Source organism: Mastigoproctus giganteus, chromosome 2 (assembly GCF_048544385.1).
Source record: "Mastigoproctus giganteus isolate SK-2022 chromosome 2, ASM4854438v1, whole genome shotgun sequence".
Lineage (NCBI taxonomy): Eukaryota > Metazoa > Arthropoda > Arachnida > Uropygi > Thelyphonidae > Mastigoproctus > Mastigoproctus giganteus.
The window spans coordinates 31,594,837-31,618,531 of record NC_143576.1 but is presented as its reverse complement, the minus strand read 5'-3'; the positions used below and the strand labels follow the sequence as shown (position 1 = coordinate 31,618,531).

General features: G+C 37.7%; 1 protein-coding gene across 4 annotated transcripts in view; it reads right to left on the bottom strand.

Moving 5' to 3' along the window:
* Nucleotides 1–23,695, bottom strand: part of Pi3K59F (phosphatidylinositol 3-kinase 59F) — a 349,960-nt gene that overhangs the window by 134,577 nt on the left and 191,688 nt on the right. For all 4 annotated transcript variants that reach the window (XR_016547875.1, XM_090388562.1, XM_090388556.1 and 1 more), the window contains 2 exons: nucleotides 22,438–22,564; nucleotides 6,598–6,668 (listed from right to left, as the gene is read on the bottom strand). Coding sequence is in view for 3 of the 4 variants with exons in the window: in XM_090388562.1 (XP_090244688.1) it covers nucleotides 6,598–6,668; nucleotides 22,438–22,564 (198 nt within the window). In the remaining variant the exon portion in view is untranslated. The remainder of the gene's footprint in view (nucleotides 1–6,597; nucleotides 6,669–22,437; nucleotides 22,565–23,695) is intronic.

Here is a 23,695-nt window from a genome sequence, read left to right as displayed (position 1 = left end):
CTGCAATTCTGCCCAGACACGATAGGAGGGAGTATATGATGAGAGAGCCTTGTCGATCAATTCATCACTGGAAAGATTGTGCAAGGCTCAAGGGGTAGAATTTTTTTCAGCCTGGAATGTACTTGTTAACAGGAGAGATTGCTTCTACAGGGATGGGATACACTTAAATAGAAAGGGTGCAAGAATATTTGCTGATGCAATCAAGGCAGTGTTAGGTGGGTCGGAAAACTGCTAGCTTGGGGGGAGACAAATACTAATAGATTAACAGCAGCCACTGGCAGAGGTGAAAGAGATTCTTGCACTGCTTCTACTGGAATGAGCAGAAGCCTGAAAAACAATATGCAGGATATTTCAGAGACTGCTGGAAGTCACTGCGGTACAAGTAAACACATGGGTTGTGTTAGGGTAGCTAAGAATAGAAACAGGTGAATGTATACTTGCGTGTACACCAATGCTAGGAGTTTAGTAAATAAATTTGATGAATTTGATGTTTTGCTCAAAACATCAAAGGCAGATATTGTTGGGATATCAGAGACATGGTGTCACACAGATATAAGGAATGCAGAACTGGAATTTGGGGAGTACAACGTCTACAGAAAGGATAGACAGGATAGGAAGGGAGGAGGGGTTATGCTATTAGTTAAAAAACACATAAAATCGAAGGAAGTGAAGCCAGTCGACATCGATGGACAGGGCAGTGTCGAGTCAGTTTGGTGTGACATAAGCATGGTAAATCAAAATTGAGAATAGGAGTGTGCTATAGGCCTAATGACTCTGATAAGTATAATAAGATACTGTAAAGGGAAAATAGAATGGGCCAGTAAATCAGAGAGTCTTATAATGGGGGATTTTAATTTCCCAGATATTGACTGGAATTTCTGGGTTGGTCACTCACACACTAGCAAGGCTTTTGTGGATTTATTGGATGATTGTTTTCTACACCAGCATGTTCGGGAGGCAACTAGAGGGAGTAATACTCTTGATCTGATTATCAGTAGTGATTCTTCATGCATTAAGAATCTGCAGATAAAGGAACCACTAGGTGGCAGTGATCACAGTGTGCTGAAGTGGGATTTACTCAAGGAGGTAACTACCATCAGAGGTAAAGGGAAGGGTTTTTGCTTTCGTAAAGGCGACTATGATGGGCTCAGACAGCATTTAAATTCTATACAGTGGGACCAACTGATGATGTACCAACAGCAAATTCAAAATGGGAAGCATTCAAGGAACTAATCTTGGAAGCTACCAGGCTTTACATACCAACCAAGAAATATCGTTCAAGGTTCAGGCCTAAATGGTTGTCAGATGAACTAATGAGACATATGGCAGAGAAGAAAAATGCATGGGATACATACAAATTAATGGGTGACATGGAAGCCTATGATAGATATAAGTTGGTCTCTAACCAAGTCACAAAGGAGATTAGGCAGGCAAAGGCAGATTATGAGAAATCCTTGGCAAAGGATGCAAAGAAAAACAGAAAAGAGTTCTTTACCTATTTAAACTCAAGAAAGAAAGGGATGAATCAGATTGGTCCACTGGATGTTGATGGTTCAACAGTTGAGGATCCTGCTCAGGTGGCTAACAATCTAAACGAGTATTTTGCATCAACATTCACACATGAGGAGTTATTCAGGAAGGGGAATGTCGTAGGTGAAGTAAACATTGGCAGTGAGCTAGATGATTTTCTAATAACTGAGAGGAAAGTGGAGGAGAAATTGTTGAGGATAAACATAAAAAAGGCACCCGGGGCAGATGGGATCTATCCAGTTATATTAAAGGAGGCAGCAAAGGAAGTAAGCAAACCCTTAGCCATAATTATGAGAGCTTCTTTGGACTCAGGCGAGGTACCCATAGACTGGAGATGTGCAAATGTAACCCCAATTCACAAAGGAGGATCAAAGGCTGACACAAGTAATTATAGACTAGGTGACAGTGATCACAGTGTGCTGAAGTGGGATTTACTCAAAGAGGTAACTACCATTAGGGGTAAAGGGAAGGGTTATTGCTTCCGTAAAGGCGACTACGAGGGACTGAGACAGTATTTAAATTCTATACAGTGGGACCAACTGATGATGTTACCAACAGCAAATTCAAAATGGGAAGCATTCAAAGAACTTATCTTGGAAGCTACTAGGCTTTACATACCAACTAAGAAATACTGTTCAAGGTTTACTGTTCATTAGTTCATCTGACATCCATTAGGCAAAAATGGATGTCAGATGAACTAATGAGGCATATGGCAGAGAAGAAAAATGCATGGGATACTTACAAATTAACACATGACACAGAAGCCTATGATAGATACAAGTTGATATGCAACCAAGTTACAAAGGAGGTTAGGCAGGCGAAGGCAGATTACGAGAAATCCTTGGCAAGGGATGCAAAGAAAAACAGCAAAGAGTTCTTTACTTAAGTAAACTCTAGAAGGAAGGGGATGAATCAGATTGGTCCACTTGATATTGATAGGTCAACTGTTGATGGTCCTGCTCAGGTAGCTAACAAACTAAATGAATATTTTGCATCGACATTCACACATGAGGAGTTATTCAGCAAGGGGAATGCCAGAGGTGTATTCAACTCTAGCAGTAAGCTACAGAATCTTGAAATAACTGGGAGTAAAGTGGAGGAGAAACTGTTGAAGATAAACACAAGAAAGGCACCCGGGGTGGATGGGATCTATCCAGTTATATTAAAGGAGGCAGCAAAGGAAGTAAGCAAACCCTTAGCCATAATTATGAGAGCTTCCTTGGACTCAGGGGAGGTACCCATAGACTGGAAATGTGCAAATGTGACCCCAATTCACAAAGGAGGATCAAAGACTGACACAAGTAATTATAGACCTGTGAGCTTAACTTCTGTTCCAGGAAAATTAATGGAGGCACTGGTTAAAGAAGCAATACAGGATCATTTAGACAAGACTTCAGTTATAGCTCAGACACAGCATAGTTTTGTTAAGGGGAAGTCTTGCCTGACCAACTTGATTGGATACTATGATGCAGTCACAAAAGAACTGGATGCAGGGAATAACTTTGATATTATATACTTGGATCTTAGAAAGGCTTTTGATTCTGTTGCACATGGAAGACTGCTACACAAATTGGAGCAGTGTGACATTGGAGGCAAATTGCTGCTATGGATAAAGGGGTGGTTGAGGGGGAGAAGACAGAGAGTGGTAATCAATGGACACTGCTCATCGTGGACTAATGTTATTAGTGGAGTCCCTCAGGGCTCAGTGTTGGGTCCATTATTGTTTTCTGTATTTATAAATGATACTGATGATGGTATATCAAGCTTAATGTCCAAGTTTGCAGACGATACAAAGGTTGGCAGGGTTGTCAAGGACACTACTGACACTATGCTACTGCAACAGGATCTGGAAAGGTTGAGCAGATGGGCTGAGCGGTGGCAAATGAAGTTTAACATTGACAAATGTAAAGTACTACACATGGGAAACAGTAACCCCAGAGCAACGTATCAACTCTGTGGTACTACACTGACAGTGGTAGAGAATGAAAGGGACTTGGGGGTGGTTGCGCAGGCAGATATGAAGTTCTCTGAGCAGTGCAGACGGGCTGCAAGAGTAGCTCATGGAGTATTGTCAATGATATACAGGAATTTTTCCAGCAGGGATAAGGAGGTGATTATTCCATTGTATAAGGCAATGGTCAGGCCACACCTAGAGTACTGTATACAGGTCTGGAGGCCTCATTTCAAGAAGGATGTAGAGCTGCTAGAACGAGTACAGAGAAGGGCAATAAGATTAGTGAATGGAACAAAGGGGGTGCTCTTATGAAGAAAGGCTTAAGTTTTGCAAATTACAGTGTCTGGAGACTAGGCACCAGTGAGGTGATCTGATAGAGGTGTATAAAGCCTTGAATGGTTTAAGCATGCTCAATGCTGATGGGATTCTTCCTTTAGCTCAGAAAAATCACCTGAGAGGGCATAAATTCAAATTGAGGAAAGACAGATGTAGGATAGACGTGCAGAAATTTGCCTTTAGCCAGCGGGTGGTTGGTTGGTGGAACAGACTTCCATCCCTTGTGGTGGAGGTTGATAGCTTAAATAAGTTTAAGGCTCAGCTGGACAGGTATTTTGAACGAACGGAGGGGTGAAATGGGAGTCGTGGTTGTGCTTTTTTTTTTTTTTTTTTTTTTTTGGCTGATGCTGCATAAGCTTGCTTTCTTGCATCAAATGCCTCTACTAATGCTAATGCTAGACCTGTTAGTTTAACTTCGATTCCAGGAAAATTAATGGAGGCACTGGTTAAAGAAGCACTGCAGGATTGTCTAGACAAGAATTCAGTTATAGCTCAGACATAGCATGGTTTTGTTAAGGGCAGGTCTTGTCTGACCAATTTGATTGGATACTATGATGTAGTAACAAAAGAACTGGATGCAGGGAATAACTTTGATATTATATATTTGGATCTTAGAAAGGCTTTTGATACTGTTGCGCATGGAAGACTGCTGCACAAATTGGAGCAGTGTGGCATTGGAGGCAAATTGCTGCTATGGATAAAGGGATGGTTGAGTGGCAGAAGACAGAGTGGTAATCAATGGACACTGCTCAACGTGGACTAATGTTATTAATGGAGTTCCTCAGGGTTCAGTGTTGGGTCCATTGTTGTTTTCTGTATTTATAAATGATATAGATGATGGTATATCAAGCTTAATGTCCAAGTTTGCAGACGATACAAAGGTTGGCAGGGTTGTTAAGGACACTACTGATGCTATGCTGCTGCAACAGGATCTGGAAAGGTTGAGCAGATGGGCTGAGAGATGGCAAATGAAGTTTAACATTGACAAATGTAAAGTACTACATATGGGAAACAGTAACCCCAGATCAACGTATCAACTCTGTGGTACTACGCTGACAGTGGTAGAGAATGAAAAGGACATGGGGGTAATTGTGCAGGCAGATATGAAGTTCTCTGAGCAGTGCAGACGAGCTGCAAGAGTAGCTCATGGTGTCTTGTCAATGATATACAGGAATTTTTCTAGCAGGGATAGGGATGTGATTATTCCCTTGTATAAGGCATTGGTCAGGCCACACCTTGAGTACTGTATACAGGTCTGGAGACCTCATTTCAAGAAGGATGTAGAGCTGCTGGAACGAGTACAGAGAAGGGCAACAAGATTAGTGAATGGAACCAAGGGTTGCTCTTACGAAGAAAGGCTTAAGTTTTGCAAATTACAGAGTCTGGAGACTAGGCATCGGCGAGGTGATCTGATAGAGGTGTATAAGGCTTTGAATGGCTTGAGCATGCTCAATGCCGATGAAATTCTTCCTCTTGCTCGAATAATCACCTGAGAGGGCATAAATTCAAATTGAGGAAGGACGGATGTCGGATAGATGTGCGGAAATTTGCCTTTGCCTTTAGCCAGCGGGCAGTTGGTTTGTGGAATAGACTTCCATCACTTGTTGTTGAAGTTGATAGCCTAAACAAATTTAAGGATCAGCTGGACAGGTATTTCGAACGAACGGAGGGGTGAAATGGGAGTAGTGGTTGTGCTTTTTTTTTTTTTTTTTTTTGCTTTTTTTTTTTGCTGATGCTGAATAAGCTTGCTTTCTTGCATCATATGCCTCTACTAATGCTAAAGACATCAATCATACTGCATGATGGAAGAGATCAGGGAGGATTTGCTGGAGCTTTGCTCTGGAGACTAAACAAGGGTAACACCACTTCAAGCCTCCAAAAAACAAAGTGGTGGTATTGCACCAGTTGATGAGAGTCATCTACTACACCTTAACCCCTGCTTATGTTGTTTCACACCTGGGTGGTCACCCTCAGAAAATTTTGGTCACCCACACTGAGAATTTTCCTCAGCATGCTAGGTGCCATATTTCAGGACTTGTACATGGGGTTATACCCTGGGTTACTAATAGTCTCACTATCATGAATGTGCAAGCAGAGGATTTGGCTGTCACAGACTGACTGGACTTTGCCAAAATTAGGTCCATTTGACTTGAATGTTAGTGTTTTAGACTCCGGGTAGCAAGCACAGCTTGGCAAATCTGAGAAAATGTCTGCAACATCCTCAAGTTCATGGTGTTGTCAATTATATCAAGGAATTTTTACAGCAGGGATGATTATTCCAAAGAGGTGATTATTCAATTGTGTAAGGCACCGTGTATTCCATTGAATTGCTCCACATGTTGCATATTTCATGCAGGTTTGGAAGCCTTATTTTAGGAAGAATGTATATTTGTTGGAATGGTAGCAGAGCAGAATGACAAGATTAGTTTGGGGTGCAAACGAGTACCTTTACCAAGAAAGACTTCACTTATGAAGCTGCAACATGTGGAAACTGGAAATCTGTCTGTGAAAAGATATGATTGAAGTGCTTAAAGCTTTAAATGGTGTGAGTGAAATAAATGTTGATGTCATCCTTACTCTTTCTGGGATGACACATACAAGAGAAAACACATTCAAATTGAAAAGGATAACTGTAAGATAAATGAGGAAAATTTTGCTTTCTCCCAGAGACTGATTTATTTTATTTTTTTGGTTGTATAAGCTTACTTCCTTGCATCATTCTATCACTAGTATTAATAATAAAATAATTATCACAGAAAAAATTTTGTTCAACTTACCAAGAAAAATAATTGGCAAGGGTGTCATTGGCACAAGCTCTTTTAATGAGGAAAGTAGCTAGATCACATTGCTGCAATGCATATACATACCTCTTAATAAAATGTTTTATTTCAGAATGTATTTTAAATAGATGACATTATGTACCCACATTTAAAGAAAACTGATAATAATTCAATGCAAAAGAATATACAAATAATATACAGTTCACTGTGTATAAGAGGTAAACACGAATTTAATGGCTGATTGCTAGATTACAATTCAGAATATGCAATGACCGAATGTATATGATACCGGTGCAGCAGTCTCTCTCTACTCTACCAAAGTTTAAAGAAAAATAAATTTATTTCAAAATTGCAATTGAGTTATTAACTGCCTTTTTAACTAATTTATACAGTGAAGAATATGCATTAATCATACTATCAAGAATACATAAAACAATGCCTTATGTGATTCTTACATACATGAAAAGCACTTATTTGACACTCTGTGAACTGAAACACTTTCTGGTACAATTTAATAGAAAATAAAATTTAAATTTAGTGTTATGTACTAAAATACTGAAGCCCAAATTTCATGTCTGTAAAGCAATTTACAAATATAAAAATTGACTAATCGACTTTCTCATTCCCACCTGCAAATTGTGGCATGAACAGAAATATTGTCAAAAAAATAAGCTACCGATGAAGATTAATAAAGAGACTGGACTCTAAAAAATTTGCATAACATCTTTCAAGGTTATTGTTGTTGTTTTTGGTTTTTGGGAGCATTAGCAACTAAGGCCATATTGCTCCAGGATATGCGGTGGTCATTCCCTGACCTTTCCGCATCCTCCATATTTGGTGGTGACGGGCTCGAACCCCGGTCTAATCAAGAAGCTTATGCTACGCACTGCTGCTCCTTCCCACCTGGCTACGGAGGCGCCCGCACACCTTTCAAGACATTAAGTTGAGGATATGTCAACACACATATGTATTTGACTAAAGGGAAGAGAATGCTTAGGAAAAATTCATAATTTCAGTTAAACAGGGAGAAAATATTAGAAATAAAACAAAAATAAAGGATATAATCAAAAGAAAACAAAATGAAAACAAATACAGGAGTACATGTACAGTACAGTAACATTTCAGTTTATTCTCTAGATCAGGTGTTGGAAAATGTTTTCTGTAAAGGGCCATACTTATATAATAAATACTTATATAATAAGAGAGAAAACAAATTTCCACAAATTTTTTATTGACGAAATTCAAAATATTTTGAATATATAAAATATATTAATTTAATGAACTCACCATCAGTAAACAGCTTTCCTTGCTTAGCTAACAAATGAGCACTCGGAAACTTACTTTGGTTGCAGCCTCATTTTCATTTTTTATTTTTGCAAAGAAATTCTGCTGTGATGAGATATTCCATTTTAAATTTTCTAATTTTTGCTTTCCTGTGAGTTGGAAATATTGTGATGAGTGCTTAGTTTGGTAATTTTGATGTATATTGTATTCTTTTAGCACTGCTACAGTGTAATTGCATAATAAACCCAATGCTTTGTCATTTAATTCAATAACAAAATAATTCACACTCCACAGAGCATTAAATGTGCAACATTCAAAGTCCACTTATCTCTTCTTTTCTTGTTTTGACATGACGGGTACACACTGGTAATAAAATAAAATGTTGCAGTATGGTGAAACAAGTGGCACTTGAAACTGTCAAGTTATCACTGTGATTGTAGTGCAATGAGCAGCAGTGTGAAGAAATGAGAGCACCCCATACGGTCTCTGTCACAACTACTCAACTTTGCCGTTGTAGTGCGAAAGCAGCCATAGACAATACGTAAACAAATCAGCATGGCTGTGTTCCAATAAAAAACTTTATTCATACACACTGAAATTTGAATTTCATAAAATTTTCATGTTGTCACAAAATATTATTCTTCTTTTGATTATTTTTCAACCATTTAAAAATGTAAAAACCATCCTTAGCTCACGGGCTGTACAAAGACAGGCAAAGGGCCAGATTTGGCCCGTGGGCCGTCGTTTGCCAGATACTGCTCTAGATAGCCACAGTTTTCAGTAATGTCATGCTGCAATTTACAGGCATAGGACAACTTCACTAGTTCACTTATGTCAGTTCTGGCTATGCCCTAGGTCCGAAAACATCAGTTATATCAGCAAACAAGCAAGTGGGAGCATTATAGATAAAAATCAAAGTGACAGAAGATGTCTGGAAAGTTAAGAAATCCTTCGTATTAAGACATTCTAATTTTCTGGCCCACTCTGTCTTTTGGCTTATAACGGACTCCTACTATCATTTTTGTTTTCTCAGTGTTTGTCACACCAGACTGATTCTATATTACACTGGCAGCATCTGTGGACTGGTTTTATTATTTTAAACTGTGCTTAACCAAAAGCATCATTCCCCTCCCTCATTATATCTCTCCTTCCTGTACACATTATAGTCACTAAATTCGAATTCTGCATTGACACGACATTTCTGTTATACCTTGTAATCTCCCATGCTCCTACTTTTCAATCACCTATATGTCAAAATAGAAGCAGTGAAGAATCACTTGTCTTACTCCTATTGCACACCACAGTGGCACTTATTGGTAATTTATAAATTATTTATTATATTAGAAGTTACATTATTGCACTTGGTATTATGTACATAATGGATATAGAGCCACATGAGAGAAATGCCTACTGCATTTTGTAGATAGCTTTTATATCAATAAGAAATGGTATTAATATTAAACATAATACCATTTGTTGGTTATGCTCCAGTTAAGAATTGCTTAAGGTAATCAAGCCAATAATCTGAAAATAGAGTCTTAATTCTGATCTTTAAATGTTTTCTTTCCTTAGTGGTAACACTTTTGGGAACATTGTATATTACTAGTGGCACTTTTTCATGAAAGTTACTCAGAGGTGAGTAATGTAAGTGAGGGGGATTCCTTGTTTGTAGACACCAAATTAATTCATATTCACTATCAACAATCAGATAAATGGTTTCAAGATAGTGCTGAAATTGAATAGCTATCGCTTCAGAAATCATTAAATTAAGGATTTAGAATAGAACTTGGATTTCATCATTTCTTAGGAATTGACTAGATATTGAATAATTTTCACACAGAAGCAGAATCACCACAGGGATACAAGAGGGATAGAAAAGTTAAATAACAGGAATAAAATCTATAGCACAGATTTTAAGAACAAATGAAATGTGATCAGAACCTTGAGATTTACAGTAAAACCTCCCTAAGATGACCACTTGACAGTCTGACAAAAATTGGCTATTGGCAGAATCTCCATGAATCACACTCCCCTAGTGTGATTCATGATACTATTACTGCTAGCTATGTGCAGTGCCTGAAGCCACGAGCACTGGTGGTAATCATGTGAATAGTCAATGATTTCAATATTCTGTCGGGGATCAAAAATTCTGCTATATTATTTTTCTTGAAATAATTGACTTTATGGGGATTACAGAAATTAGAATTAAATAATGTACAGAAATTTATTTTTTAAATATTATAAGCAATAAGTAATGAATGAATTAAATATTGTCAATGATTACTATTTATTTTTACAACTGCACTTAACATTAAAAAGTAATTGGAATAATTTAAGGTCAGTGATTAAAATAACCTTTTAAAATCAGCTGTTTTGTTTGGGATCTGGAAAAGTTGCCCCTCGCATTTCGCCCCCAGTAGATAATGAATAGGCTCAAGAAATGTAAATAATACATTTACATATATATTAATAGAATGAATCAATCAAAGGTAATCAATTATAGAATAAATGCACATTATTATTGTTTAAAACTCTAAGTTGTATGCAATGCCTCTAAGGTAATCAATCACATTACGATTTTGAAAATCTTGGACTATTCTTTTGATTCTAGCAGAAATTGCAGCATACTTCTTGTTCCATCAGAAAACCACTCCTGGCTACGCACCAATAACTGAAGATTGTTACTGGTGGAAAAAATAAGCATGCGACCCGGGAGCAGTTCGTCCTGAGAATCAGACATTAAAAACTGTTTGATAGATTTGATAATTGAGAGCTATTAAGTGCTCGATAATTCCTATACAGGCAGGCCTCGATTAACGCAATTAATTCGTCCCGCGAGTGCATCGCGCAAAATGGAAACGCGTTAATCGAATATCATAACCAATAGGAAAAATTATAATTGGTCCTTGACCTTCTGGAATGTCCATAAAGAATTTTAAAAATACCTTTTAAATAACTTTTTAACTGTATATAATGTAAAAGATAATGAAAATAATTATGGAATTAAATGTTTATTGCATAAAACAGCGGTTCTTAAACTGTGCGCCGTGGAACATTTTAAATTTTCGAGGGAAACACAGCGATACTCGACATCTGTTGGACACCGTGCGAACTACTAGCTCGAGGTAGTTCAAAGTTTCAGCATTTCTTATTAAGTTGTTTGGACCTAACTACTAAACGAAACTGTTAGGTATTTCTTTTGGTCTGGGTGCGCTTTGAAAAAATTACTGAGACATTAAATGCACCATGAACCGAGAAACTTTGGGAACCTCTGACATAAAATACACAATGAAGAAATTACTGTTGCAGAAATATTTGAACAGTGTTGACTTTCTCTTTTCAATAATCAATTTCCGATAGCCGACAACAATCTTCTCTGGGCCCTGGCGAAATAAATATCGCAGAGAACATCAAACCTTTTGTTTGAGGTTCTATGCAATACGAAAGATTTCATCTAATTCTTTTACCATTATCTCCTTCGCGGTAACATTTTCATCTGGCTCATTTAAAAATTTGAATTTTTAAATGCAAGTCTGCATTGACTTTATTAGCAGGACACAAACACGTCTTCTTCCGATGGTTGATGGAACACACCGAGGCGGGCAGTAGGCAAACGTTTGTATTGACCGTGCGACTCGTGGTAAGCTTAACGCGTGATTCAAATCTTTTTCAACTATCGCATAAAAAAAAAAGATTGCGTTAACGGGAAATTTACATCGTGTAAAGTGAAAAGTGGTATCATTTTTCAAATAGCGTTAAATGAATATCGCGTTAATCGAATTCGCATTATGCGAGGCCTAGCTGTATTCTATTATATTATAAATCTACAGGGATTACCTTTATTTTAGATATAGGAAGCTTCTTTTCCAGCTCTCCTAGTCCAACTCGCTAATAATTCTTGAGGATGGTGATATCAATTTTGCAAAACAGGTGGGACATCTTCCCCACTGTCAGAACCGTAGCGTTCAGACTGTGCAGTCTCAACAATGAGCGCTCAAGACTTCTGTCTTCAAACACCATACCTCTGGCAGCAAGGAAACCATTACGTGGATTGGCATAAAATTAGATTTTTGAAGGTCTAAACTGTTTAATAAATATGGACCGATTATTTCTTTTGGTCCTGTAGCTGGACTTTAGAGTTAAATTTAGGGATCTACTCATTATCTACTGGGGGCGAAATGTGCGAGGCGAAATGCACAGGGGAGGGGGGGGGGCAAATGTGCCAGGGGCGAAATGTTGGAGGTGAAATGCAGGGGGCCACTTTTCCGTAAACCGTTTTGTTTGAGCAATTTTTTTTTTCAAACTGTATTCTATTTGAAATAATAAATTTAAAGTTTCTTCTTCTTCTTGGATTTCTCCACTGTATCGACGGTTATCCACAACCTAAATTTTTTTTTTTTTTTTTTTTTTTCATTGATAAAGCTTTTAATCCATCAATGGCTGTGAAACTTTCACTCAGTGGTGTTACTGTTTCACTCCTCGTCTCATAATCACTATAACTTGTTCCCTTGTCTGCAGGCATCTGATTCCATATCTTGGGACCAGATGGTAAAATTTAAGATCATCATCACATGTTGGTAGCTTTCCCTCAAAAGTTAAGTTTTCCACTTTTCCTAGATGCACTAATACCATCACTTTTCAAGGGATGGTATCTCCTGTATGTCATTTTCTATATTTCCCTTATTAATTCCACAATTTTATAAACACTTTTTTGATAATGTCTTTTGAAACTGCTTACCATACCTCTTTGATATATATCCAACATCAGAGAAATTAATTTACTTTATAAGTTCTAAATATAAGTTGCTGGAGAGGCCTTCATCCTGCAGTGGATTGAAAATGGCTAATGATGATGAAGTTCTAAATTTTCTTCCGAGTATTTTCACCACTGCTGTTGTCAAAATCATTTAAACTACATTGTTTCCTACGATGTAGTTTAAATGTTTGAATGACAGCTTGGTTCAAACGTTGTAGGGCACTTGAAGTATTAGCTGTTTAAATGCCAACTGAATATTTGACAATCTGACATTTTTTGGATGGCATGGTGCATTACAATATCTAAGGAAAGTAACAATTCCCTATTTTCCCTGTTCTTAATCATCTTGTCAGTTTTCTAGCCACTAAATGAAAATTTTACTACTCATCCAAACCTCTTCATATGCATGTCATTCAAACCTGAGTTTGGACATGTTTTTTAAGCAGCTTGACCTTATCACATAGTTTATAATCAGTGGTTTTTCTTTTTTGCATAGTATACTTGCACACAAGAAAATTGAGTCTCTTAAAATATTTCTTAAAGCTTTGAATCCCTTTTAGAATCAATGATTTTGTGGGCAAGGTTAATTAAAAAAAAAAAAAAAGAAGAAAAGTGCAGTTTCATCTACATGGAAAATGTCTTTTGGTTTGTGCCTCATTATCACATCCATTAACATTGAAATCCAGTCTTCAATTGTATCTTGATTATTGGATGCACTTTCACCACAAACAGATTTGAACACAATACTGTTTTGATTACAAAACTTTTCAAGACACCCATAACTAGCTGTATAATTTTCCGTGTTCAGTATCCTAGTAAAATATGTTGCTTCCTCTTTTAATATTGGTCCACTTATCAGAAAATTCCTTGCACAAATTTCTTGTTGTTGGTATCTTTAAAGGTTTGATAAGAGTCCCTCTAGGGATTCAGTTGGCATTGTTAAACTATTTAAACTCACTGGTTGGCAGCTCTCAGTAGCAGAACATGTGATTTGCCTCTCTAACATGTTACGGTAGCAATAGGAGAAAGCAATAGTTATGATCTGGTTATCAGCATTGAATCATCTAGGTCAGTGATCTGGTTTCCAAACTGTGCTCTGCAGATTCCTTGGGATCCACAAACAGTTCCCAGGGGATCCATGGATAATTTCTGTAATGGCTACTTTGAATTTTATTTATTTTTTAAACAAAATCTAAACATCATTACAAACTGATGTTGCACCCAACGTGAGAATTCATGTTGTCTACAATCAATCCCAACTTTAAAACGTTAAAATAACAACGTTAAAAATAACACCATTCTTCACACTAGTAGCCTCTGAGGTGCGTTTGATTGTATAATGAATAGTAACAGTTTATTATTCAGTTATTTTTTTGAGTCAATCTGAAAAGGGTAGAATGTAAACATATAATAAATCAGTTCTGAGATATAAATTTTTAATTTTGGATACCAATTGTCCAGAAACCCCATATTTAAATGAGCTAGAACATTAGGATCTGTGGTTATTTTTCAAAGCCAAAAGGGATCCACAAGCAAAAAAGTTTTTGAACACTGATCTAGGTAATCTGTATTAAAAATTCAATACAAATTTCGCCATATATGTATATGAATGTATGTCCATCCGTCGGGCCACATGTAATAACTCTTCTCCTGATGGACAGATTTTCATAAAATCTTATATTTTACTTTTTCAGGGAGATTTGTTGAACTTCCCCAATTTTCATTAAAACTGTCCATTAGAAATCTGGACATTATTTTGTTTTTACATATATACCACACAGGCTAACCTATAAGCTAACTGGAGCAATGATGAATGGGCAATATGACATATGCACAGAAATGAAATGTTCTTGGTTCATGCATAAAAAAGTCTGTGTGTGTATGTGTTGTTTTTTTATTTTTTTGTTATAATTCATGAATAATCATTTGCTCATTTTGATTTAGCGGATTTATCAAATAAATTCTGCTTTTTAATTTTTACTTATTTTATTTATTTAATCACTATATCCTCCAACTGCCCACACAAAATGGTAAGAAACATGATTCATCAAAAAAGCATGGTCTTTCCAGCTGTCAATGATGATATGCTGTTCAAATTTGTTCATCACTGAACTGATGATGCTGTTCAAATGCAAACTTTAGGCATTGCCAGCAATGAGTGGCCATAAACATGGGTACCTTAACTGGGCCCCTATCCCAGAGGCCCATACAAAGGAGAATTTGTCAGATTGTGATACTGGAAACACCACTGGTATCTCCTCTGCACATCATGGCAAGAACTAGTAAATGTTATACTGGCCAAATGCTACAACACGGGGGGTGGTCACAACATTTTGATTCGTGTGTGTGTGTGTGTGTGTGTGTGTGTGTGTGTGTGTTATTATACTAGTTTTTTATGGTTGGTAAGTAATTAAACATGAATGAATACAGTTTATGGACTAAGGTTACTGCTGAATTAATTAAACTTCACAAACCAAATTAATATATAGTTGGGCAAGAATACAGGATAGAAGACTGTATGAAAAATATTTGTGATGATATAATAGCAAATTTAAAATTTGCTATGATATTGCTAAGATATCACAAGAAATTATGGAGTACTTTTTTTTATTTATTTAAAAACTTAATTTTAAATTAAAATTATTATTATTGCATGACATAGTTTGCTACAAAAAGAATACATCCACATTGATGCCTTTCCACTTGATTTTAGTGGCTGATCTAGGAAAACTTCATGATAATTGTTTAATTACAACAATATTATATGCTTTGTACATTGACATAAATTTTTTCTGTACTCTAAACATAAATCTAAAAGAAGGAGACAAGTTCTGTAGTGTACTCAAAATTGGAAATGGAGAATAAGGGAGTTAGAAGGGCAAGCTGGGTTAGGCCCCTGTAGAACCACTTTCATCAATACCTACTTTGCCAATATACACGTATCAATACATACTTTAACCCAGTCAAGGTGGAAAACAAAACACAGCTGCACTAACAGTGGCACTACACCTGACAGGTGCCAATTTTATTTTTAATTTCTGTAAAAATCTTTTGGATGTTTTTGAATTCTGCTCAGAAAATACCACTATTTCATCTTTTTTCAATGGAAATTAAGATATTTATTGTATGTAACTTATTTTTTTTTAAAATAATATTTATTTCCAAAAAATTAAAAATATTAATCCTTCTGAAAATTAAAAAGCCATATTAAACAAAATGGTTTCGTGAATCTATTAGCCCGGCCCATTTTCCAGTTGAAAAGACCATTATGCGTGCAAAATTTTAAGCATGCATCACTGATCACTGAATTATTATCATCTCATCCATAATGGACTATGCCGCAGAGTTTTGCAGTATAAAAAGTTGAACAGCTTTGTGTGCCAGAGCAGTGGTAATTTGCATCTGGTCATGCAAGTCAGAGTGATGAAGTAGCAGTTATGGAACATAATAAAGACATCACAGAGCTTCAAAAGGGTATGACGGTGGTAGCTTGTATGTCAGGTACTTCCATATAGGAAATGGCATGTCTCGTCGGTTGCTCATGTCCCACTGTGGTTAAGGCATACAAAGAATAATGCCAAATGGGTAAAACCACCTCTTGCCGACAAAACTATAAAAGATTGCACAAAGGGGAAGTTCATGGCGAGCAAAGGGTGCAGCATGTTGTACTCAATGGCAGGACATTGTGCAATGGTTTACATTACAATACAATATGGAGAATGCAAGAACAATACCCCAAATGCCACTGTGCTGTAAACTCAGACATATAGAGTTCGACAGCAGACGACTCAAGGGACACCCCCCTCCTCACCACTGATCAGTGTTGACAGCAAATACTATGGATGTCAAAAACACGCTGGTCGGACACTGGAAATGAGTGTGCTAGTCGGATGAGTCCAACCTGATTCAACATGGCAATGGATACCATGTGTGGTTCAAGCAACTTAAGTCTGTGGACCCATCATGCATGGTGCCTACTATACAGGCAGGTGGTGGTGATTGCTTAATATGGGCCAAATTTTGCTGGCAAGAACTAGGGCCCTTGTTGCATATGGATCAATGTTTCACTGGTTAGCTCTACTGGCAGTTCTTAGGAGACCATGTGCACCCTGCCATGTATCATTTTTTCCCAGGCAGTAATAGGATCTTCCAAGATGAAAATGTCATTGGGCCTGCACTGTGCAGGCCCAATGACTGTGCCTTGAGGTTTGAGGAACACAGTGAAGGTATCACCCATCTTGATTGGCCTCCAAATTCACCTGACCCCTTGCTGTTTTGGAATGGGAAGTGAGGCATATATGAACATACACTGTCTTCTTTTCTGACACTGTGGAAAGCCTTGCAGGCATCAAGGCTTACAGATACCTACACTTGTTGTTATTTGGTTTTTAGGAGCATTAGCAACTAAGGCCATATTGCTCCGGGGATATACAGAGGTCATTCCCTGACCTTCCGCATCCTCCATATTTGGTAGTCACAGGCTCACATCCCAGTCTAATCAAGAAGCGTGTGCTACGCACTGCTGCTCCTGCCCATCTGGCTACGGAGGTGCCCTTACACTTGTATTCAGGCATCTAGTGGAATCGATGCCTAGGCGAATAGTAGCTGTTATCTATGCATCCAGACAGCAAGACTTGCAGATCTCTACAGGATGTCTTCGGACATCTAGTGGAGATAATGCTTAGGTGAATGGCAGCTGATATCCATTCAAATGGTAGCACAACGCAGTATTAGGTGCTAGCATTTAATTACTCTGAGAAAACCACAAAAAACAATTCAGGAACCTTTGTAGTTAAACTGTGACTCAAAAAATTTCAAATTTTTAAACATTAATTAAAGGGTAATGTGGAGTGTTATTTTTGAGAGGCACCTGTCAAGTCCCCTGCCACTATTGCCAATGGTGGCAGGGGAACTTGACAGGTGCATAATATACAGTTTTGGAAGAACAAAGTTCAGTACCCACAAGAACAAGGTTACAAAATTTTCTAGAGAAGACCAACAAACTGAGTTAAAATAAATTTATTGAAATAAATAAATAATATACAGGGTGTTTCAGTTAAACGTTTCAGAACTTCTAAGAGAGGTAGGGTACATCCTGACAACTCGAAATCATATAGCAATGTGGGGTCGGAAATGCTTTCCTGAAGCGGTGTTGTACACAGAAGCACCATAAAGAAAAGAGACCGTAAGTGAGAAATCGTTTTAATAATACATGAAAAGAAGCAAAAGGTACATGGATTACCGTAGGTACATGGATTATCAAGTAGATAGGTCTAGCCGGACCTATCTACTTGATCTTTCTGCAGCACGTATTGCCACAACTTTTGAGAGATGAACAGATTTCTGCATCGATGCAACAGACAATGTGGTTCCAACACGATGGAGCCCCTGCCCATTATAGCGGAGATGTTCGTAACTACCTGGATGTCACATTTGGTCAACAGTGGATCGGACGTGGTGGTCCCGTGCGTTGGTCTGCTCAGTCACCCGACCTATCATGTCTTGATTTTTATTTCTGGGGTCATATGAAATCGCTAGTTTATGACACCCCTGTTGACAATGCTGAGGAGCTGGTTGCAAGAATTGCAGTAGCTGCCGAAGAAATTCGAAATTCGAAGGGAGTATTCCAGAATGTTCGGATGTCCATGCGTCGGAGATGTGAGGCGTGCATTGTAGCCCGTGGAAGAAACTTCGAACACTTACTTTAATCCATGTACCTTTTGCTTCTTTTCATGTATTATTAAAACGATTTCTCACTTACGGTCTCTTTTCTTTATGGTGTTTCTGTGTACAACACCGCTTCAGGAAAGCATTTCCGACCCCACATTGCTATATGATTTCGAGTTGTCAGGATGTACCCTACCCCTCTTAGAAGTTCTGAAACGTTTAACTGAAACACCCTGTATACATAAAATACTAAAACAAAGATAAGATAAAAGTGTTAAAATACACAGTAGCTTTCAAGACGAAGCACCTCTTCATCAGCTTAGTCAGTGAATGGTGTACCCCAGTATATATTGTTGGTTACAACAGCAAAAGTCAGCTGAGCATGATCATGCATCATGAGTCTGGTGTCGGTAGAACAGCATTACATACACGTGATGATTGGCAGCTCTCATTGCACTGCAAAACAGTAGATTCCACATAATGGGTGCAAGTGCACTCCCCTAGTGTGATTCATGGTACTATTACTGCTAGCTATGTGCAGTACCTGAAGCTATGAGCACTGGTGGTAATCATGTGAATAGTCAATGATTTCAATATTCTGTCGGGGATCAAAATTGTGCTGCTCAACCCAAAAATGCTCAGCGACCACAGAGCGTTCAAAATTAGCAGTTCAAATAGCCACCTCATGTTCAGAAAACCGATCTTTCAATCTTCTGACAGACTCACCTACATAACACCCCTCACGATCTAGACACGTAATGTGGCATACGGAACCACTCCATAGGAAAACAGGAATGGGTGTTTTCACCTTAGAAATAATAGACTGTAATTCCCTCTCCAGAAGTTGAAGGCATCGTATATGATGAAGATACAAAATCCTAACAAAACATTCTGATATGCCTGGATAATAGGGGATGTAAGCAGTACAAATAAATTCACCGACGCAAGGAGGGTTAGATTGCGCAACAAATTCGTGAGCCTGTAGCTCACATCTATCTAGAACCTGAGGTGGATAACCACAATTTGAAAGCTCTGCCCTAATTTTGGAAATAGTAGTAGTAGTGGCATGTGATGCAAGAAAGCAAGTGTATGAGCTTATGCAGCATCAGCCAAAAAAAAAAAACACACCATTCCCTCCAAATGCCTGTCCAGTTCCTCCTTAAATTTATTCAACCTATCAACTTCCACAACGACAGATGGAAGTTTGTTCCAGCAATTAACCACCCGCTGGCTAAAGGCAAATTTCCGCACGTCTATCCTACATCTGTCTTTCCTCAATTTGAATTTATGCCCTCTCAGGTGATTTTTCTGAGCTAGAGGAAGAATCCCATCAGCATTGAGCATGCTTAAACCATTCAAGGCTTTATACACCTCTATCAGATCACCTCGCTGGTGCCTAGTCTCCAGACACTGTAATTTGCAAAACTTAAGCCTTTCTTCGTAAGAGCACCCCTTTGTTCCATTCACTAATCTTGTTGCCCTTCTCTGTACTCGTTCCAGCAGCTCTACATCCTTCTTCAAATGAGGCCTCCAGACCTGTATACAGTACTCTAGGTGTGGCCTGACCATCGCCTTATACAATGGAATAATCACCTCCTTATCCCTGCTGGAAAAATTCCTGTATATCATTGACAATACTCCATGAGCTACTCTTGCAGCCCTTCTGCACTGCTCAGAGAACTTCATATCTGCCTGCACAACCACCCCCAAGTCCCTTTCATTCTCTACCACTGTCAGTGTAGTACCACAGAGTTGATACGTTGCTCTGGGGTTGCTGTTTCCCATGTGTAGTACTTTACATTTATCAATGTTAAACTTCATTTGCCACCTCTCAGCCCATCTGCTCAACCTTTCCAGATCCTGTTGCAGCAGCATAGTGTCAGTAGTGTCCTTGACAACCCTGCCAACCTTTGTATCGTCTGCAAACTTGGACATTAAGCCCGATATATTATTTATTTATTTCAATCAATTTATTTTAACTCATTTTGTCGGTCTTTGCTAGAAAATTTGTGATGTGCACCCCAATGCTCAAAGCCTGTTTTCCAAGAACAATGTTACCCTTTCTGTAAACTGCAAAGATAAACATCAAAAGGGTGACAGCTTCATGAGAACATCAAAACATCAAACAAACAGTTTATCATTCTCAAACCATAAATCCATTTACACATACCTCAACAGAGGAAGCAGTTCAAGAAGGAAGTACTAAAATTAAGCACAACTTAATAGAGCCACATAATTCAGAATTTCATTTACCGTATTTCCCATGTATAAGATGCCCCTTAATTTTGGGGCCCGAAATTTGGAAAAAAATATATTACATAAAGTTATTGAACTCAAGTTTTATTCATCATAAAATTCATACAACTCCTCATCACTGTCAAAACTCCCATCCATTAGCTTGTCCTCATCTGTGTCTGATGACGAATCAGTGTCTTCATATACTGCCTCGTCCTCAGTTCCATCTATGGCATTTGAAATTCCACACTTCTTAAATGACTTGACAATGATCTCAATCTTGATGTTATCCCAGGATCTTTTCACCCAGGTACAAACTTCTCCCATAGTTGGTTTCTTCACTCTTCCTGCTGGTGTCAAATTTTCCCCAGAAGACTTCATCCATTGGTACCATTCGTCTCTCATGGCAGCTTTGAAGGGTTTGTTAATGCTGACATCAAGTGGTTGGAGCTGGGATGTCAAGCCTCCAGGTATGACGGCAAGTTTTGCTTTTTTGCTCTGCAGCAATCTTCTTTGTGTTTTTTGTTATGTGTGCCCTTAACTGATCAAGCACCAATAGGGCAGGTTTGCGTAAAAGCCCACCTGGTCTCCTGCTCCAAACTTTCTCAAACCAGATCTTCATCCCATCCTGATCCATCCAACCCTTGTCATGAACGTGGACAATCACTTTTCAAGGAATGTCTTCTTTTGGCATTGTTTTGCGTTTGAAAATCAGCATAAGAGGCAGCTTGGTTCCATCGACAAAACAAGCTATAACAACTGTATAATGGCTCTTTTCATGTCCACTTGTCTTCACAGTTACAGTTTTCACCCCCTTCTTATCAACAGTTCTGTTACTTTGGACATCAAATTGAAGGGGGACTTCGTCCATATTTGCAATCTGATGTGTCCTCCGACATTGAATAACAAAACGATGAAATTCAAGGTCCTTCTGCTCATAGCTTTCAGGAATCTTTTGAGCAAAGGCTGGTGCATGTAAGCATGGTTAGTCCATTCTGTTTCATGAACCTGAAGCACCAATTGTGTCCTCCTTTGAAATCAGTAACTTCTTTTTCATCAGCAATTCTTCTTGCCTCATCCTGAACCATCTTTGTGGACACAGGAATTCCAATTGCCCTTTGCTCTTCAATCCATATCTTCGATTCCCTTTCTAAATCAGGCCATTTTGCTGACTTGCCTCTCGTGGCCTTCTGCAGTGGTGTTTTCAGTAGGGTTTCTTCTTCCCGTAGCCAGTCTCGGATTGTTTTCTAAGTTGGAGGAGGACCAAACTTACATTCAGCAGCACGATTTCCATTCAGTTTTGCAAACTGGATCACTTTTAACTTGAATTCAGCACTGTACGAAAATCTTTTCTGAGCCATTTCTGGGCAGAACGCGGCAAAACGTAACCTAATATATCAGTAAGAAGTGCGAAACAATGAGCGCAAAGACAACAAGCACGAAAAAGTGAGAAATGCAAGTAAAAAAATCTACAACCACTGTATAAGACGCACCCAGTTTTTAGACCGCATATTTTTCGAAAAAGGGTGTGTCTTATACATGGGGAAATACAGTAACTGTACTATAGGAATTTGAATGCTACAGGAATGCTGTTACTGTCATTTTATCCAATATCAACAAAACATCATTAGCCTCATTTAATCTTAGAGTGGTGTTATGTTGAAAACAAAAAAAAAAAAAAAAATTGAATTTATTAGAATCATCGAAACATCACTGGTTTACTTAATCTGGAAATCTGTTTATATCAAGCATTGCAATATGAAAGTGTTTGAAAATTAGAAATAATTAGTACGAAACTGCAAATATGACTTTGAATAAAATCCAACTCAAATAACAACCATTTTAAAATGACTTGTTTCTTTTAATGTTAACAAAAACTCAAATAAGAAAATTACTTCTTCTGTAAATGAAGGTGCTGGATCAGCAGAAAGAATATCACTTGTATTAGTAGTATTTCCTGGATCTTTCAGAGTTTCTATAAAAGAATCATTCCTAGAATGAATATCCGTGTTGCTTATGGCCCTAAAGCAATAAAAAAAAATAATTAACTACAGCAAAAATCACACAGCTTTAAAAATTAAAACAACAACTATATGTAGAATTTTCAGGACAAAATGACGTGCAAATCATATAATAGGTTTTTGAGTTCCCCCATTTATTTTTGTTGCATAAGATAAGCTTTCTACTTGCTTACTTTACCTTTAGCTGAATTTAGATATGCACAGCTAGGCAGACCTCTAAGTATGGATGTTTTCTTTATAAGATATGTAACTGGATCTAAGAAAACATTCCTTATAGTAACATATCATTGCACTTAACATTTATGATCTGCTTTTGAGTATGTGTAATCAGCTGATGTAATGTCTGATCGTTTTGAAGTAGTTTCAGTTCAACTGTGTTTAAAATAAATCCTGAATTCAAACATGTATTACTGTTTAAATGTTTATCTGGAGCCAGTCCTGGTGGGTATTAGCAACAGGACAGTTTCAACGTCTATATATTAAATATATAAATATACTTTGGGCTTAGGAATATTTCCTTACACTTACTTCATTTTATAATTAATGCAGATAACATACCACACTAGTATCATGGGTTAAACTGTGCTATGGACAATAGTTTGGCCATGGGTGGTCTGATAAGTGCATTATGAATTCTCCAAAGTCATCTAGACATTAACAATAAAAGTTTATACCTTATACTGGTGATCTGTATTACCAACTAAACAAACAATATGTAATAAAATTCAGAACCAGTGGCAAAAAACGTATGAAACCTGCTCATTTATACATTCTTGCATATTACAGATATGCTGTAATTTACCTACATTCTGTAACACAAATGGAGTTATTTAGCTCACAACATGCAGGAGTTGGTACAACTATGTAGGACAATCAGGAAAATGAGCTGTAATAAACCTGCACAGATTACAAATAACATTTAGTTCAACGAGGAACAGTTAGCTCACACAACAGTGCTTTATTAATGAAACTGAATTACAGCATTTTCCAATTCATAACTTTTCCCACTTTTAATTTGTTTTAACTGTGTAGTAAACAGCACTAATGGAAGACCTATTTATTTTAGTGAACAATTAATTATACTCATATGGTAAAAATCATATTCGACAGGCAATGTTTTGCTTACCATATT